This window comes from Pteropus vampyrus, unplaced genomic scaffold (genome assembly GCF_000151845.1).
Source record: "Pteropus vampyrus isolate Shadow unplaced genomic scaffold, Pvam_2.0 Scaffold140, whole genome shotgun sequence".
NCBI lineage: Eukaryota > Metazoa > Chordata > Mammalia > Chiroptera > Pteropodidae > Pteropus > Pteropus vampyrus.
This window is the reverse complement of record NW_011888921.1, coordinates 4,589,148-4,608,565: the sequence shown is the minus strand read 5'-3', so window position 1 is coordinate 4,608,565 and position 19,418 is coordinate 4,589,148. Positions and strand designations below refer to the sequence as shown.

Below are 19,418 nucleotides of genomic sequence, written 5' to 3'. Positions count from 1 at the left end.
AATGAAAAGAACAATTAGACTTGTTTTTAAAATCCACACTTATAAGCGGTGTACTTAATCTCCCTGATCCTGTTTCTTTATTATAGGGTATTGAGCATTTATTTCACATTTCGTTTATTTCATTTATTGACTACTAGGACCAGGACTATAGTAGGTAGGTGCTAGGGATACAAAAATGACGAAGGCATTGTTTTTGCCCTCAATACCAATGTAATCTAGTAACTACTATAACATCTACTGAATGTTTTCTATGTGCCAGGTACTATTATAAATGCTCTTAACTCATTAAATCTTCATTTAAAATCCTTTTCACAACCTAAAACTTAGGTACTATTACTATCATTTACATTTGTACAAGAGACACAGAGACTCCTGCCTAGGGATTAAACAGCTATCAAGAGTTGGAGCTGGGCTACCTCTTGACAGAAGACAGAAACTTACAAATTTGTGCATGTGCAGGTTGGTGCAAACTCTCCACAATGAAGCAGTTTTAGTTCGCCCATTCTCAAAACAAGTATTAAAATGTTACTACCTCTTGGGGTTGTGCTGATTAAATGAAATAATACATTTAAGGGTATTATGCCTGAAACATGGTAAAGCACTAAATTAATTATATTAATTTCATTTTATCCCTTTACGTTGTATCACCGTGGAGAAGCTAAGAAAGCTTTCAAAGCTTTAGCTACATATCACATGCCGGCTTTTCAAATGCGGAATTTACTCCGCTACCAACAATGTGAGAGCTTTTTACTTGCTTTATGTTACGATATACGAAAGGGCCACTCTCTTTGACTACTTTTTTCAATTTTTGACAGTCTCACCTACTTACTCTGTCAAAATCTTCATCCGTCCCATTTTATATCGCCACCTCTGCCACAAACGAAGTACTCCGAGGAGCCGCCAGGCGGCGCGTGGGCGGGCGCCTCGTCGCGCCACAAACACTGCCTCACCTACCCGCCCAGTGGCGCGAATGCTCAACCCAGTTCTCGCGGGAGAAGGCGTGGTTTTGAACGAGAACTTCTAACCTCACCCTCCCTCCCAAGGGTCACATGACTAGCGCCTGCTGGTCCCCTACTGGCTGCTTAGTAGGCTACATGATGTCGCGAGGTCTATTCCGGAAGCAGACACTTGAACTATACTTCTCGGAGGAAGCGTGTCACAACCTAGCCGTCCACCCTTAGCGGAAGTTCGTCACGGCGCAGTTGCCTTCGCACGGCGGATGTGTGTCGCCGCTTAAGTGACGCTGGGAAGTGCTTGCAGCCTCCGCCGCTGCCTTCTGGTTGAAGCACTATGGAGGAAGAGAGGAAGAACAACAAACGGTGGTATTTTACTCGAGAACAGCTGGAAAATAGCCCATCCCGTCGTTTTGGCCTGGACCCAGATAAAGAGCTTTCTCTTCGTCAGCAGGCGGCCAATCTGCTTCAGGACATGGGACAACGTCTTAACGTGTATCCTTGCGGCCTAGGCCTTCGGCCTTGGAGTCAGTCCCGCCTAGCTCGCGTCCAGGCCTCAGGCTCTGTCAGGGACGAAACAGGGAAGAGAGTGGGTAGGGGCTGGATGTCCAGGTGGGAGAGCCTACGACGAGACGGGCTGAAGTTAAGTCTTCGCGCGAGGGTGGCGAGGCGGAGTTAATTTCCCGCTCGCACACCGGTGCCACCAACCTTGCTAGGAATTCGTATCCTTCCAGGATTTGTGTTTAACCAGCCCTTTTTAGGCCCTTTTTTGGTGTGTTCTGATTTCCTGTTCTAGTGACAGATTCTGCTTTTCTGCTATGCTCTAGGGGTCTGGTTGAGGTTTCACCGTTGATGGCTGCCTCGAGCTTAGTGTGTAAAGAGAATTTTAAGAAATTCAATACCCAAATGAAGGGTGGCCCAGAATTAATGCTCAGCTTTGATTTAAAATCCGTTCTTCCCACTTACTAGCTGTTTTAGAAACCTGTCAAATTTGGTATTCTGGTCTGTAAAATGGGGTGATACCTCTTGCATTTGATTTTTGTGCCCAACACAATGCTTGGCACTCGAGTTCAAACAGTAGCTAGCTACTGTTAAGAATGTTATAAAATTTCACAGGAGGGAGGGATGTAAGTTTAGATTTTAGGGCTGTAGACCTACGGATCTAATGGTTTAAAAAACTTGCAAAATACTGTTTTGTTTTTTTTTAAATTTAAGATAGAGCTAATGTCTTCGTTTTTCTCGTATTTCAAAGGTGAGATAATTAGTGATCCTCCCAAGCATTTTATTTTTGCTTTTCACTTTATGTTTATTATCAGTGCTTCAGTGTAGGACATTGTATAATGACTAACGACATGTGGATACCAACAGTTTTTTTCAAACACCACGTGCCAGTATTTTCTGGTAAATATCTATTTTTCCCAAAACAAAATAACCAACATAATACAATTTTAGTTGACGGTGATACCATCAGCATAATTCACCCAAATTACAAACATGGCAATACTTAAAAACTGTACATTATTTCACTATTTCGTAAAAATTCTTTTTGAACTTCTACAAACTTTCCAGTGTAAAAAGAATCCTCAGAAACTTAATGATAACGTTAAATTGTAGAATACTCTCTGGAAATGTAGGGAATTAATTTTCAAATTTTGATTTTAAGATTTTTTTTTTTTAATGTTAAAAAATGTGAATGTGTTGAGAAAAAGCTTCCAGTTGATGGATTCAACATGGAATACTTCAGTAATACTTTAGTAATGTAGAGGAAAAACTGGAGCAAGTATATATTATAAATAAGTCTTTCAACAAGGTGAACAGATGAGCAGTTCTTAAAGCAATTGCACTCATAAGGAGAGAGGTCTTAAGCTCGTTTACAGAATCTTCTGTAAGTTAGAGTTGGCCACCTCCAATGATTCATATTTTACTAGGACTTTATCATAAGAGTCCATGTACTTTTCTAAAAGCTCTTCTGCCATTTAGATATCCAGTTTTCAGAATGTGTTCGACATTGGCTGCCCATCTGCCACTTTTAAGTCTGAGTCTCCCAAGCAGAATTATGTTGTCTTAGTTGATTGAACTGTGTTCTTCAAGGCACCATCATGTTTGTTAAATACATGAATTAGTTTTTTTCAATCGTTGAGCATCCCCTTATCAAAGTTGTGAAGTTGGACACTACTTTGACATTTGGATAATAAACACCAGCTTGACAGATAATCTCTAGTACATCACCAATAACCAGCCAAAAATAACATGAACAGAGGGATACTGTGTTGGAGCTTTTCATAGAAATTCTTGTATCATTGAGCATAGCATCAGATTCTGCCCTAATTTCTTTAGGTTTTGGTAAGAACCTGTTCGACAAACCATGTGATTTAGTATGTCATTTTACCATGTAAAGGGTACTACTCTTCTATGGTAAGAACAGGATTAATTTCAATAGCGAATTTTCCTTTAGTTTCAGTAACTTCTCGACGTTCATCTGAAACCAGCTTACTGTTGTCAGTGATGTTATGACATGTTGGGCATCTTTTCCCTTTGTAGGAAAACCTCTATGTCAAATTAAAGTCTTGTTATCTGAAGTTTGACAGCTTCTCCTTTGATAAGACCACAGATAATTTCTTCTGCTCTTGTAGGGTTCTTCATGAGAACTGAACTTTTCTGGAATTCTGGCATCATTTTCACATGTACAGCAGAATCTTAGTAATTTCTTGGTTATCCAGTCTTCCTTAAGGCACTCTTGAGTTCTTTGGTTCTTGAATTTGTCCTAGAACAACAGCATAAGTGGTAAGCAATATCTAGAAATGCAGGGCTTGGATATAGACATCTTGATGAACTTGGTCTTCCACCCTGTCTCGGTCTTCAAGGTGAATGTGTTCTGGGCTGGCACCACTCCTGCCACCAGGGTGCATATGCTGTTGCTAGCTATCATGGTCCACCCTTGCCACAACCGCTTTGTCCAGAGATAGGGCCTCATGCACCTACCAGGTTGAAAAGAACTGATCAGTCCAAGCATTTTTTTTTTTTTTTTTGTTAGAAAATATATTCATTTTGTAGCAGAGAAAGATAAAGTTCTTTTCACTCTGGGAGTGAAAAATTATCCTTGGGTGCAGCCTCCATTTAAATATGTTGCTGTTTGTAACATTTGTGTCTTAAAATGCTCACCTCAAAAGAGGTGTTTTCTTTATTGCCAATTCCAATTTGTTTCCTAAGGATTTAGTCAGTACTGAGTTAATTAAACCTTTTGTTTGAAATTCTGTTTCAGTAGCCCTTTCCTTTTTATATGTGTGTTATTAAAGGTTGCCATTATGGGACTGCCTCATCTTTGTGTATGTACTCCACTTTGTCATCTGAGGTCTTTAGCAGTAAGGCATTTAAAAGTTTTTCTTCTCGGATATCAGATTGTTTCACAGTGTTTCTAGTCCCAGTGGTCACCATATGAGAAGGCTTGTTTGCCAGAGAGAAGTGGAACTGAAAAGTTAATTGCTGGAACTTAAAAGGTGAGATAGTGGAGACATATCTTGGGGCCAGGTCATGGAGGGTGTTGTAAATCGAGAAGAGATACCATGAGCTAATGGATCACCATTGCAGGTTTTTCAGTAGGCAGGTGACAGGTTTAAGTCTTAAATAGATCCACATGCATGCTGAGAAGCTTGCTTGTTAATTCAGCATATTTATATTGAAAACCTGTTATGTTTAACACATGCGAAGTGTCACTTGGTGGTTAGTAATTTGGTGGAGAGGTATGATTTTCATTTAGGAGCATGTACTCTGCTTAGCTGAGTGATGGTTTTGGGAGGGTATAGAGGTGGTATTTTGGGGACTTGTACTGCCTGCCTGTTTTGGGGCCTTGACTTGAACATTTTAGGTCACAATTGACTATCAACACTGCTATAGTATACATGCATCGATTCTACATGATTCAGTCCTTTACACAGTTCCATCAAAATGTAAGTATAAATTTTTTATATAGTGTAATTCTTTTGTGATTGAGTCCAACTTCATATTTCTTGTGGTTGGTCTTTACTGCTGAACTGAGATTTGAAGTTTTGAATTTAGCGTTGGTCACTCATGTGTCAGACTGCTCTTTTGAATCCAGCCTTCCAATTTTTCTGTGAAGTGCCTAGTTGTTTGGTAAGTTTAGTGCATCCTAGAGTAGGTGGATTCTTTAATAAAGAAATAGATTATTAAACATTTAAATTTAACATTTTGGGTTGGGAGAGTAACATTAAAGGGGAAATGGCATAATTTAAATGTAATTTTTCAAGTGGTAAGTAATACGGTCATAGGAAAATAAATGAATGGAAGTTATTTAGATTTATCTAGTGATAAAATTCCAATCAATGACAGGTTGGAGTGGGAAGGTAGGTTATAGGATGACTGGGGTTGACTTTTAAGACAGGAAAAAGAAAAAAATAGTAATAAAGGGATTTTTTTTTTCTGGACAGAATTGTTAATAGTGCTATTTTCAGTTTCGCTACCTGAAATGGTACTATTTAACATAATTATAAATTACTTGGAAGAGAGTGAATAGTGATATCGCAGCTGCAGGTAAGACTGTATTTAATAAACTCACAAGATAATAGAGCTAAACTTGATGAACACGTCATATGGCTTTGTGAGTTAAATATTCCTATTTTTTTTTTTTTTAAGGTTATGTTTTGAGGAAAAGTGTTCCAGACTTAGGATGATCGATTTCAAACTTATTTATTTATTTATTTATTTAGTGCTCATAGGAAGAGATTCTGTGAAGCTAGATATTGCTCTTGTAAGATATTGGTGGGCTCAATATTAGGAGTAATTGCACAGGAAACCCTTTGAATTTGTGGATTAAGTATTCCCAATTTTTGCTGATTATCCAGTCAGCTTGGCTTTCTCCTACCCTTAGCTTCCGTTACTTTAGCCATGCTCTACCTCTCATTGCAAGGTGCACACCCTTATTGGGGGAGGGAGAAGCATTTAATGAGGCTATCTGATGATTCTAGAATATGAGCTCGTGGATAAAGAATAAAACTTGAAAGTCCATAGCTGTTTTGCCAATTCTCAAAGTTTCTACACGTCTTCCCTTTTTTTATGGTAAAGATTTGAAATCCAGGGTGAAATACGTCTCAATTTGTTCACTGTATGCATGTATATGTATATTAATGTATACTTGCCCTGCTTTTATCTTTTAAATTATGTCTTTCCTTATTCCCCATGTATTAAGCTTAGCAAGTACAGAGACTCACTTCCCTGTGTATCCTCCAAAACGTCTCAGTAAATTTGTTGAATGAATGCATGGTCTGGTAATTATCCAATACAGAGAGAGATTCTTTGGGATGTCATGATTTTTTTCAAATCCGATGACTTTTAATTTGGGGTTGATCCTTTAGGGAGTTGATTTAAGAGTTTAGCTGTGATGAATGCAAATTCAGATTTGAGAGGACTTAATACATTGTTGTGGAATTGATAAGTCGTATGTTCTGTCAAACTCCTATACATTTTCTATATATTTTTTTAATTACAAAGGTAATAAATGCTCATGGTAAAAATTAAAACAATACAGAAATATATAATATAGCTAACATAATCCCACTCTCCAGAGTAACCATTAATAATCGTTTAGCATATACTGTCCCAGACATTTTTCTGTGTATAAACTAGCATTTATGCATTTCTATGAATATCAATTCTTACTGTACTACTCTTATACAACTTGATACTTCACAGTATATATTGGATACCTTTTCATTTTGGTTTCTTATTATTTTAAATGACCACATAGTATTTCTTTGTGTTACCTTATTTCACCAGCTCCCTTTTGGTGATATTTGAGTTGTTTCTAGTTTGTAATATTATAAATAATGTTACATAAGATAGTTTGGTACACGTGTAGTGCACTTATGATTATTTTAGTATAAATTCCTATAGGTGGAATTGCTGTGTCCAAAGGTATGTATGTATTTAAATTTTTTTTTGTTGTGTTAATTTGCCCTGTTGAAAGATTACATCAGTATACATTGTTTCTAGCATTGTAGGAGAGGGATCTTTTTTTCCCCATCCTCACTGACAACAAATATGTTACTTCAGGAAATATTAAGTTGTAACTACTTGTGAAGCACTAGGGATACAGTGGTGACCAAGATAGAGGGAGTCCGAAATTATTTTCTTAATTTACATTTCTTCAGTTAATGAAATTGAGCTGCTTATGCCTGTTAGTCATTGTTCTCATAAAATTCAGGAATTAACTTAAAAGCTGACTGTTGATTCACTTTGCCCCTCTTTAATTGTTCCAATTTTCTTACTTATATGAACACTGTGTATTAGAGCTGCATGTCATGTGTTGTGAATACTTTTCTAATTTTGTTGGTTCTCTTTATTGATAGCGTTTTGGAGCCCAGTGCTCTTGCCTTTTTTTTTTTTTTTTAAGTTTTTTATCGCGGTATAAACATATAGTGAAGCACAGAAATATGAAGTGTGCAACTTGATTACTTTTTGCATTATTATATATATGTAACCACCACTAAAATCAAGATAGAGTATGTTTCCAACACCCTGGAAGGTAGAGAACTTGCTTTTTGATTAAAGTAAATTTTACTTCTTTGGTGGACATGATTAAATCACTGGTTTAGTTTTTTTTTTTCACTTGAATTCTGGCATTGCATTTATTCTCTTTTTGAGAAGAAATTCAGCCTTGTTACCTGATTTTCTATAAACAGTTTTAAATGTTTTCTATTGGAGGAATATAAAAGTAGTAGTGAGCAACTTGGTGTGTGTGTGCTTATGTATTTTTAAATACAGGTGTTGTATTTTAATAGCTAATAAATTTGGGTGTTTTTTACTCTTATTAGTTGATTATTAAGAGGTCAAGCTTAGTGGTTAAGAAGATAGGCTCTGAAGTCAGACATGTCTAGATTTAGATCCTTGGTGCACTGCTTACTAGCTGCATGGCTTTGAGCAAGTTACCATAGGCTTTAGTTTTCTCTTATCTTTGGAATCAATAATAGTGCCTACCTCATAGAGTAGTTAATAGGATTTAAGTGAATTTACAAAGTGCCTGCACACAGCAAACAAGCACTAGCTGGCATTATTATTGTTCTTTTAAAATGAAGAAAATCTTATACTTGTACCTGGTATAAAAATTCCTCTGAGAAGCTGCCTTTAATGGGAAATGCTTTAATAAACCGGCGTGGTAAGTGATTCCATGAAGAACAATGAGTATTTGTATGGTTGATTTGCACAAAAGATTGAGATAGATCTTTTGCAGTCTTTCACTTACTGAAATATTATCTTTCCCTGTTACTCATTGTTTGTATACCATATTTTAGTTAGCTCCTTTCAAATATATTTAGCCCCTGGAAGGCAAATTTGGAGGCTTAAAATCTTGATGTTGTCTTTGAGTTGTCCATTTCCTTTTCTCCTTCGTCCAATCAGTTATAACGTTCTATTAATTTTTATACTGTTACTGTTTTTCTCCCCCTATAAATATATATAGTCATAAAATTAAAAGAAGACAGAATAAAGGAGAAAATGATGATTTCCCTATAATTCACTGTTTAGAGATAATCCTGTTACCATTTTGGAGTATATTCCATTAGAATTTTTTCTCTGCAAGCAAATAAATAACATATTTGGTGCAGCTATATTAGTTTTTCAAGTGATATCTGTGCTTTTTTTCTTTATTTCTATTGCTAGTACCTACTCTAAACTTTATTTCAATGTTTGGATTATTGAATGCTTTTCTTTTATAAAAATTAACTTCTAGTGTATCCTGTCCTTTTCTCCTTTTAGTCCCACCTACCACTGGATTGATCTTTCTAAACGTTTCTTAAACTCTACCTATTTTTCTAAAATCTTTAGTGCACTCTCATTAAAAATCTTTTGTGTCCTACATCCCATTTTCCATATCACTTTACTACTCAGTTTAGTGTTTAAAATGTGCTTCATGCCCTGATTCCCCACACATTTGTTTATGCCCATTTTCTTCTCGTTCTTTTTTCTTATCCTACACTCTAGGAATGTATGTGGAGCAAGCTGCATATACACCTACAACAAATATGAGGGAAGAAAATTGTTACTATAAATTGAATTGCGGAGAAAAATCTCTTCTAGTAAAGTGTAACAGAAAATAGCAGGAATACAAATAAGGACAGTAGTCCCCCCTTTCACTGGCTTCAGCTGCCTGTGGTTGACTGTGGTCCAAAATATTAAATGGAAAATTCCTGAAAAAAAAACCAACTTCTGAGTTTTAAATTGCATGCTATCCTGAGTAACACGATGAAATCTTTTGCAGTCTCGCTCTGTCCTGCTTGGAATGTGAATCATCCCTTTGTCCAGCGACTCCACACTATATATGCTACCCACCAGTGATTACTTAGTAGCCATCTCAGTTATCAGTTCAGAAAGGGAGGCCATATTCACATAACTTTTATTATGGCATATTATTATAATTATTCTAATTTATTATTTGTTACTAATCTATTACTGTGCCTAATTTATAAATTAAACTTAATCATAAGTATGTATGTATAGGAAAAATCATAGTCTATATAGAGTTTAGTACTATTCGAAGTTCAGGCATCCACCAGGGGTCTTGGAAAGGATCTCTAGAGAATAACGGAGGACTTCTGTACTAGGATGCGTGTCAGTTCTGTTCAGTAAATTGAAATAGATATTTAAATTCTATAAGACTGTATATTACATTTCTTTGACTCCTGGTGAATTCTAGCTCTAGGCCATTGCCATCTTAGATTCATTGAAATATTTTTAAGATTCAAGAGAAGTTCTATTTGATGAAGTTCCCCAGATCACCAGGCTACATTTATGTCATATTGCCCTAATCTCTTATTGTTTAGTGTCTGAGTTTGATGTCTACTTGTATGTTGGCTTGATTTTTTCCCCTCTAAGTGACTTCCAGGTATAACCTCTTGAATATACTTTGAATACCTTTTCTAAAGATTTTTGACTCCATATGTAAGTGTGTTTGAGATAATTCTCATACAATAAAATTTTTTCTTTTAAAGTGTACAATTCACTATTTTTTAGGATATTCACAGGGTTGTGCCACCACCTCATGATCTAATTCTAGAACATTACATCACCCCAAAAGGAAGCTCCTCACACTAGCAGTCACTCCCATTCCCCTCTCCTCTCAGCCCCTGGTAACCACTAATCTACTTTCTTTTGTCTCTGTGGATTTGCCTTTTCTGGACATTTCAGTTTACTTCTTTTTAAACAAGTATGTAGAGTATTTTGATACAAACTTAATAAAAAAATCTCATTTTAAATAGAAAGCTGTCTATTTACATCTAGTGGCTTATTGAATAGGTAGCTTTTAATGAGAGATAGTTTGTTGAAGGATTGGTTTTTAGAAGTAGATGTGGATTAATGGATAGGTGAGGGGAGGACATTTTAAGTAGAGGAAAAAGCATGAACAAGAGGTGATGAAGTTGAGGTAAGCAATGAACTTGGTTTGAGACTTAGTTCTTTTTTAGATCTACTTTGATCTGGAAATAAAATAAATAAATAAATATAATTTATTTTTTCTCCATCCAGTCTGTGGCTCCAGCGGCCTTATTTCTAGCAGCTAAAGTAGAGGAGCAGCCAAAAAAATTGGAACACGTCATCAAGGTCGCACATGCTTGTCTCCATCCACAGGAATCACTTCCTGATACTAGGAGTGAGGTAGGGGATTAATTATGTATCTATTTTTCTTCATTTATTTTGATCATAGCTTAGTTTTGTAACTTCGATTTATTGAAGTCCAAATGGGGATTGTTAAAGGAGACTTTTTAGTGTTTGTTTCCCCTTAAAACAGCAAAGAAATTTTATGGCAAAAGTGAATTGTGTTCATTATAGTAAAATTGGAAAATGCAGAAAAAGATATAATTTGGACCACAGATATGTAAGCGAACCATTATTCCAGCTTCTTTTTTATGAATAGCTATATATGTATATATTTTATATGTTATTTTCACTTATATGTTATATCCCAAATATTTTCCCATTTTATTAATTTTCCACTTGCTTTAAATAGCAAGATAATATTTCATTATATACATATATATACATTTTAACCATTCTCTGTTTCTAAGAGAATTTTCTAGGAAATCATAAAAGTTATGTATGCTAATTATGAAAGAAACCAAACACTTAAGAATCATTTAAAGTAAAAGTTAAAGCATCTCCCCTCCTCTTCCTAGGAGGATACTGCTGATTACAGTTCCAGTATACTGTCTTCTTCCAGACTTTTTATGCTGTGCATATACATATAGCTTTTTTTCACCCTTCCATCCTTCCTTGACCTTCTTGGAGATGGGAAACTTCTGGCTTTAAAAGTCAGTGGTGCGGGAGTGGTGAGTCTTGAGAAATAGAGAGGTTTGACATCTGTAAGTGCTTAGGGAAAAATTATGGATTTCTGTTACAAGATTATTTAAATCTCTTACAGTGAGTGTATTAGTTACCCTTTATCAGAGAGATAAATGGGATTATGTGTTATACTGATCATATTGGAGAAAGTGGTTTTTTGGGGGGTTATTTTTTTGTGTATGTTAGTAATAGCCCCTAATTATATGAATTAAGTGTTTTGCATAGCAGTGTCTTGACTGACTTCATTTTCTCTTTGGGCTATCCCAGTACCTCTTACTGAAAGAGTTATTGCTCTGGACTTTTATTTACATTTGAGACTAACTACTAAGTACCATTGGTCTATAGAATTGACCAAATAAAACAGTTTTAACAAAATAAACAAAAAATAATCCCTACTTTTTTTTCTAAATTATGTTTACATAATTTCTTACCTGAGTCTCTATTCCTTATGAAGTGATTAGGGGAAAATGTTTCCTTCAATATATGGAACAGAATTAGCATAGTCGAAGTCCTTATATGACTTATTAAAGATCATAAAGTTAAGTGGAAAGTTAACTACAGCGTAAGTCTCTTAACTCCTGGTCAAGTCTAATTCTCTGAGAGTTCTAGACCAGTGTGTAAAATGAAAATAAGGAGAGTCACGTGTAATTTAAAATTTTACCTTTTCGTTAAACTTTATTTAAAACCTTTATTAAAAAAATAATTTTAATCTATTTTATATCTTTTCTTTAGTCAAATATTATTTCAGCATATAATCAATATAAAGTTGTTATTAATGAGGTAGTTTACATTATTTTTATATTAGTCTTCAAAATCCACTGTGTATACTGTGCTCGTAGTGCATTTCAGTTTTGACCATCTACATTTCAAGTGCTCAATACCCATGTGGCTACAGTATTAGCCAATACAAATATGTTCCCTTTTTCCTTTGAACTCTTCTATGGATTTTTAGAACTCTAGCATTACCCCAAAGGGGAAGGTTTAACAGGAGTCAAATGTTTGAGATTGCCTACCTTGCCTTTAGGAAGGCTGTGCAAATGTATTTTGATGACGTTGAAAAAGATGTATTTTTATCTTTCATGTATCTACATCAAATGAATTTTAAAACTTAAAATGTCAGTCTGAAAATGAACCAAATCTCTGGTGCTTTTTCTGTAGCCATTTATGAATAAAGTGTTCTCTCAGTATACCACTTTTTTCCCCCTTTAAAAGCTGAGTCTATACTAAATAGGGATAAAGATTAATTTCAGTTCCTACTCTACCTCTACCATAACTCTGCCCCTACCTTTTTTGGCTTTGTTTTTTCTGGGAGGGGTCGTTAGACTTGTTTACACTTTGTATATTGTGTCTAATGTGTCTTCTCACTTGAAGGCTTACCTGCAACAAGTTCAAGATCTGGTGATATTAGAAAGCATAATTCTGCAGACTTTAGGTAAGTTTATTTTCCTTTAAAACATTAAATATATATGAAATATGATTTTAAAATTTGCAAAATAAGGAAACAGGAAGAAAATGTTTTGGAAAAGGTTTTGCAAATGATAGAGATTGTAGAGTTCAGTTTTACCCTGGCCTGTGCCAGAGAAGGAATGAAGGCACAGCTGATTTTTGAAATAGCAGTTAGCAGTGTTTTTTTCTATTCTAGGATTCATGATTTGCTTTGTAAGGTTTGACAGTTTTTAACTTTCCGATAACTAATGGCAGAAACAATTTTAAAAATCCACCCCCTGCTTCTACCCCTGACCTTTGGATGTTGCTGTTTCCCCTTAAGAACTGGATCTCTGAAGGCAGGGCGTCTCTTCCCACACTCTCGGGGTGTGCTGCCACCCCAAGGGCCTGGCGCACCTGGGGCACGAACCCAGGACCTTCTGTGTGTAAAGCAGATGTGCTAACCACTACGTTATGGAGCCACCCCGTGGCAGAAATAATTTAAAGAACTTTTTTCCTTTCATGGATTTTTATAGTCTGTCATTTAGATAACAACATTTGTTCTTAAATGGGGTTCAGAATAGCAGAGGGGAGATGGAGGAATTCAAGCTATAGTAAGTCCTCACTTAATGTCATTGATAGGTTCTTGGAAGCCATGGCTTTTAAGTGAAACAATATAACGAAACTAATTTTACCATAGGCTAATTGACATAAACGAGTTAAGTTTCTGGTCACCAAACTTGTAAATACCCAAAAATACTTCTAATATAAAACATTGAAATAAATATGAGCTGTACATAACGTTTGAGAAAGAATAAGAACAAGAAAGATAATGATTTAATGATTTTCCAACTAGTGTATTTCAGCTCAGAGTTAAGGGTGGCTGGAAACCTATTCCAACAGCTCAGGGCGCAAGGCGGGAATCCACCCTGACAGGCCACTCTTCCATTGTAGGGTGCACTCATACACCCCCACACTCACTCTGACTGGGCCATTTAAACACAGCAGTTCACCTAATGTGCACATCTTTGGGATGTGGGAGGAAACTGTAGTACCTGGAGAAAAACCATATAGCATGGGGAGAATGTGTAGACTATCCACACATACAGTGGCTCCAGCTGGGAATCAAAATTTTTTTTGTCTTGTTAACATTATAACAGAATGACATTGAATGAAATGAAGTTATTTGAGGACCTGCTGTATAGCTGTTCATGGGTAACCCTGATGATGTTCTGTTATTATCCATTATTATTTTCATCAAAGAGACTGCCTTTAAAAGCTTAGCAAATATGAAAAGATTTTTTTTCCTTGTTATTTTGGGTTATCATTTTTCTCTTTAGATGGGGAGGATTTCAAGAGCTGTTTTGCAGTTACTGGTACAGCACAGACAGACTGAGTTCTTCAGAGTTTATCTTTGATGTTAATGTCTGCTAATTAACTTTTTACTTTAAATTATCTTCATTGTAACCATATTTTAGGAGACTGGTATTTTTCTGGTGGAACAAATTTTTCTTAATATTTTAATGTGGAAAGCGGTGAAACCTAATTTGCAAGAATCAGTAATCCTTATAGAATAATTTATATCATATAAATTTCTCAATAGAATTTACCTAGAAAATTTTACGTAGGCAAAAAGAGAAACAAAAAATTTTTATAGACACACTGATCTTCCTTCAGTAATTTTGGTATAAAGACCTTTTGGGGTTGGATAAAATGATCAGTACCTATTGTAATTAAAATGATGGAAAGGAACAAAACAGAGAAGATAGTCATTACTTAAATAACTGCTCCTTCTAACTGTATATTATAGTGTATTGTTCCTGAAATGTGTTTTGTTTAGAGGATATTGGTTTCTCACAGGTTTTGAGACTGCATTAGCTTTGTTATCTTAGCGGTACCTTCTATCAAAATATAAGCAGTTTTGGAGATAATGTGTCTTAGAGAAGAGCATGTATGACTCAGCCTTTGAATAACAGTTTTGGGACAGGAAAATGAGGGAGGCCTTTAATGATGACTCAGATAAAAGATGTATAAAATGTCTCAAGTACTTTAGCTTTTTAACCAGTTACTTTTTTTTAGGCTTTGAACTAACAATTGATCACCCACATACACATGTGGTAAAGTGCACTCAACTTGTTCGAGGTAAGGAATCCCAACTTGAGATGGTGCTCTTAAATTGTTTTACCATTTAGAGGCTAAGATTGCTGTGGACAAATACATAACACAGCTCCTTTGACCAAATGTAAAATTGGAAGGGCGACCTGGCTTAAATCAAAATGAGTGATTCTGACTTTGAGTTTTTCTGTTGAGTTCTTACAAATAATGTTTTTATGTGATTTCCATTTAAAGAAAGTTAGCCTCTTGAGGATGTTTGTCAAAGCGGGGGCAGATTTTGAAAAGTCACCAAATCACAAGTAACTAACAGCAAATTTTAAGGATGTTTTGGGAGTGGGTGATCTTAATTTGATTCTAGGATTGACTGTCCTAAATGTTCTGAAAGGCCACTCAGAGGATCATCTAGAATTTATTTGAATTTATTTCCATGATTAACAGTCCTTTGGCAGAACTTTCTTTTTATTTTAATTTAAATTTAGTAGCTGTAATTATGTGAAACCTAGTTCCTCATTTAATATAATAGTATCAAGAATATCTATTCACCATTGTGTATTTCATTGCCTTTTATAGATCAGACTGATAATTGGCCTTGTTTTGTATTTTGCTTCTGTGTGTTTTATCTGAAAATTCCAAGTTTTTCCTGAGTTCTTCATACTTTGAAAGCATTAAGAGATTACAGATTGGTAGTTAGAAAATAGTCACAGGGATGTGAAGTATGTGAAGTACAGCATAGGGAATATAGTTAATAATATTGTAATAATTATGTATAGTGCCAGGTGGGTACTAGACCAGTTGGAGGGATCACTTCATAAATTATATAAATGTCTAACCACTATGCTATATATCTGAAACACATATAAAATAATATTGAATGTCAGATAATTGAAAAAAATTAAGAAAAAGTTTATATTGAGCAAGGATAGGGTTAAACAGAGATGGATATACGTTAATATTTAAGGAAGATTAAAATTTGCTTTGTCATCCAGAGCAGCTTATTTTGTTTGTTTTTGGAAAAGCAAACTTTTTTGAATTGTATTAAATAATTATGTTATTTGATGATTTCAGGATTAAATCACAGGTTCTCAATTTAAAACTTTTTTAAAGCACAAATCCCTTTTTACAAACATATCAAAGTCTTCTGAATTCTAATGGCCTCTAAATTAGTTCATCACCAGTTTAATATTTCTCAGTGAACCCTTGTATCAGAATCTCTGAATTATTTGTTAAAAATGCTTACATTCTTCTTGAAACATGTTGAGTCATAGTCTAGGGAGGATGTCCAAGAATTGAATTTTTTTTTTTTTAATTATTATTTATGCCTACAGCACTTGGTCTTCTTAGGTGGTCTCCTATCCAAGTACTAACCAGGGCTGACCCTGCTTAGCTTCCAAGATCAGATATCAGGCTTGTTTAGGATGCCATGGTCATAGGCCATGGACTGTGGCTCCACTGGGGTGCGAACCCAGGACTTTCTGCGTATAAAGCAGACGTGCTAAACGCTATACTATGGAACCACTTCCAAGGAATTGAATTTTAAACAAGTGTCAGATACTTGATGTAGAGAATAAAGCTCGAGTCCCTAGGTCTGAAAGCAGCACAGTTATTATAATATAATGAAAAATTACTCACCTATTTTTGGTAGGATGTAAACTTAAGGTGGACAGGGATCATGTCTTCCTCATTCACCACTATATTCTCTACTTTGCAAATATTAAATGCTTACTAAATGTTGAGAATACATGGAACTAATAACTTTTTCCCTCCACCTGTTTTTTTTTTTTTTTAGCAAGCAAGGACTTAGCACAGACTTCTTACTTCATGGCAACCAACAGGTTTATATTTTATTATTTTTCCTTTCTGTTTTGGGGATAGGACTTGACTTGGGTTGGGACTGTCACTTTTTGAGGGACATATAGAAAAATGTCAGGCCTGGCACTTAGTAAACTAGAACTCAGACTCAGTCATGAATTTTTGATAATGTGTTATAGACAATTTTCTGGTAAATACTGATTTTTATGCACACTTTTCATGTAAATTTCCATGGTGCTTTCTTAATTTACTAAGGTGATGTAATTATTTACTACTGATTGATAGCTTATTTAATTCTGCATGTGTTACTTAGCTTTGAAATATCCAAGAGAATAGTTCTGAAAGTTGGTAAACTTGGAATTAATTCATTGACAGTGACTGAAACAGTCTGATTGGAGGAGTCTGCAATAATTAGGATATTTTAAAAGACTTGTTTTTCCTCCCTCACTCCCAGATATATGGGCACGTATATGTCTAAAGAGTTGTAATGCTTTTTCTTTCATCTTTCCTTTTTAAAGAAAAACTTATTAATACATAACTTGTATTACTATGTGATTTGCTCATTCTCATCTCCAGTATATTGGTTGTTCATGGAAACTAAAGATATTCCTAATGACTTTCAGGGCTAAAAAAAATATTTTTATAGTCTGATAGGAGAAATTTAAAAAATAAACCATCAATCAAACATATTCACACTTAAGAGGGTGATTGTCTAGTCATTATTTTAAATAGACCAGACCTATGATTGCCAAGAGACAAGATATTTTTCGGGTATATTCTTAACTATATGATTTAGGGATTATACATATCAAATATCTTATAATTTTCCTTAAGTTCAGAGTTTATACTCAGAAAAATTGATCTTTATTTTAAAAAAACCGAGTACCCAGTTTTGTTTTTGTTCATTTTATTTTTTTGGCCCTTCATCAGTTTTGTGGACTGAATGATGTATAGTTGAAAATTCATAAACATTGTTGCCTGAGCAGGTGGGTTAATGGAAAATCATGTTAAGTGCTGAATCAGAGCACTGGATATTTCTTGCCCTTCTTGCTCTGCAGTGCTCTTAATTTTTTTTTTTTTTTTTTTTTTAAATAATGGAGAGTTTTAACTTTGGGTTCAGAATTGAGAGCTCATGACTCTCTCTTGTTTCCTTCCCTCTGATGTCAGCCTGCATTTGACCACATTTAGCCTGCAGTACACACCTCCTGTGGTGGCCTGTGTCTGCATTCATCTGGCTTGCAAGTGGTCCAACTGGGAGATCCCAGTCTCAACTGATGGGAAGCACTGGTGGGAGTATGTTGACGCCACTGTGACCCTGGAACTTTTAGATGGTAAGTTTTAGAGTAAGGGTCCTTGGAAAGCACTTGATCTTGATCTGTCACATATCTGGCCAAAGGTGACTTGATTCAGATGAAAATAGTTGAGGTTATTCTTGTTTAATTATTTTTGTCTGAGTTTTTCTTATATGTTCTATTTTATTTATAGAACTGACACATGAGTTTCTACAGATTCTGGAGAAAACCCCCAACAGGTTCAAACGAATTCGAAATTGGAAGGTAAGAATATACCACAACTGGTTATTTACCCTAGGTTAGGAGTTTCCCTTTTTTTAGTTACACAGTAATTATGTCTTTAGCTTTATAGCTTGGTTACTGGCCCAGAGTCAATGGCTGTAGGTGACAGCAGGATTTTTGTGTTTTGCCACTCTTGTGATAGTCATTTGGTCAGGAACATTGGTTGAGTATTTTCTGTGTTGAGACTATTAGGGAAAAAAATGTGGCTTCTCTGAGTCAGAGTATTGGCTTCTGATAAAGATACAGAGTTACAGAGTTAGAGCTGATACCATAATTTTGTCTTTCATTACCTGCTTTTGAAATGGATTTTAGAATTTTTTAAAATATGGATTGAGGTCTAAAGTTATATTTCAAATATTTTTCAAAGTCTTATTTATAAATAATAGAATCAATCTTCCTTTTTTTCCAGTGTCAGAAAGTTTATTTTAAAATGTTCCCTGCATTTCTCAGAAATCCAGATTGATAAGCTTAATTTTATTCTTGAGTTGAGTGATTTGCCTAGGGTTCAAAGGAGACTTGGATTTTTATATATGACGTTAGGTAAGGGTCCAGCTTCATTGTATTGAATGTGGATGTCCAGTTTTCCTAGCACCATTTGTTGAGAAGACTGTCCTTTCCCTACTGAATGGTCTTGGCACCCTTGTCAAAAATCATTTGACCATTTAGGTGAGGATTTATTTCTGGAGTCTCTCTGACGTTCATCTGTATGTCTGTCTTTATGCCAATATCACACTGTTTTGATTACTGTAGATGTGTAGTAAGTTTTGAAATCAGAAGGTGTGAGCCTTCCAGTTTTGTTTTTTATTTTCAAGATGTTTTGGTTATTTGGAGTTCCTTGGAAATCTATATGAATTTTAGGATGGGTTTTTCTATTTTTGTAAAAAATGTCATTGGGATTTTGATATGGATTGCCTTGAATCTGTAGATGGCTACAGTATTCACATTTTAACAATATGAAGTCTTCAAATCCATAACATGGCATGACTTTCCACTCATGTATTATTTAATTTCTTTCAGCAGTGTTTTGCAGTTTTCATTGTACAAGTGTTTCACCTCCTTGGTTAATTCCTAAGTATTTTATATTTTTTGATGTTATTGTATTTTTTTAAATTTAATTAATTAATTAATTATTTTATGCCAAGCAATCCTTGGTTGACCTCACAGATTGCAAGGACCTTGTCAGTTTACAATCCCTTAT

The 19,418-nt window shown here is 35.1% G+C and overlaps 1 protein-coding gene and 1 pseudogene across 4 annotated transcripts in view; one reads left to right on the top strand and one right to left on the bottom strand.

Annotated features, from left to right (window-relative positions):
* The first annotated feature begins 1,077 nt into the window (after window positions 1–1,077).
* Window positions 1,078–19,418, top strand: part of CCNT1 (cyclin T1) — a 33,535-nt gene continuing 15,194 nt past the window's right edge. For 2 of the 4 annotated variants that reach the window (XR_002782302.1, XM_023535433.1), the window contains exons 1-8: window positions 1,078–1,448; window positions 4,819–4,900; window positions 10,485–10,613; window positions 12,669–12,729; window positions 14,802–14,864; window positions 16,624–16,669; window positions 17,814–17,977; window positions 18,132–18,202. Coding sequence is in view for 1 of the 4 variants with exons in the window: in XM_023535433.1 (XP_023391201.1) it covers window positions 1,291–1,448; window positions 4,819–4,900; window positions 10,485–10,613; window positions 12,669–12,729; window positions 14,802–14,864; window positions 16,624–16,669; window positions 17,814–17,977; window positions 18,132–18,202 (774 nt within the window). In the remaining 3 variants the exon portion in view is untranslated. The other 2 variants (XR_002782303.1, XR_002782304.1) reach the window with 2 other exon arrangements.
* On the bottom strand, window positions 1,683–3,910 carry LOC111744735 (annotated as a pseudogene).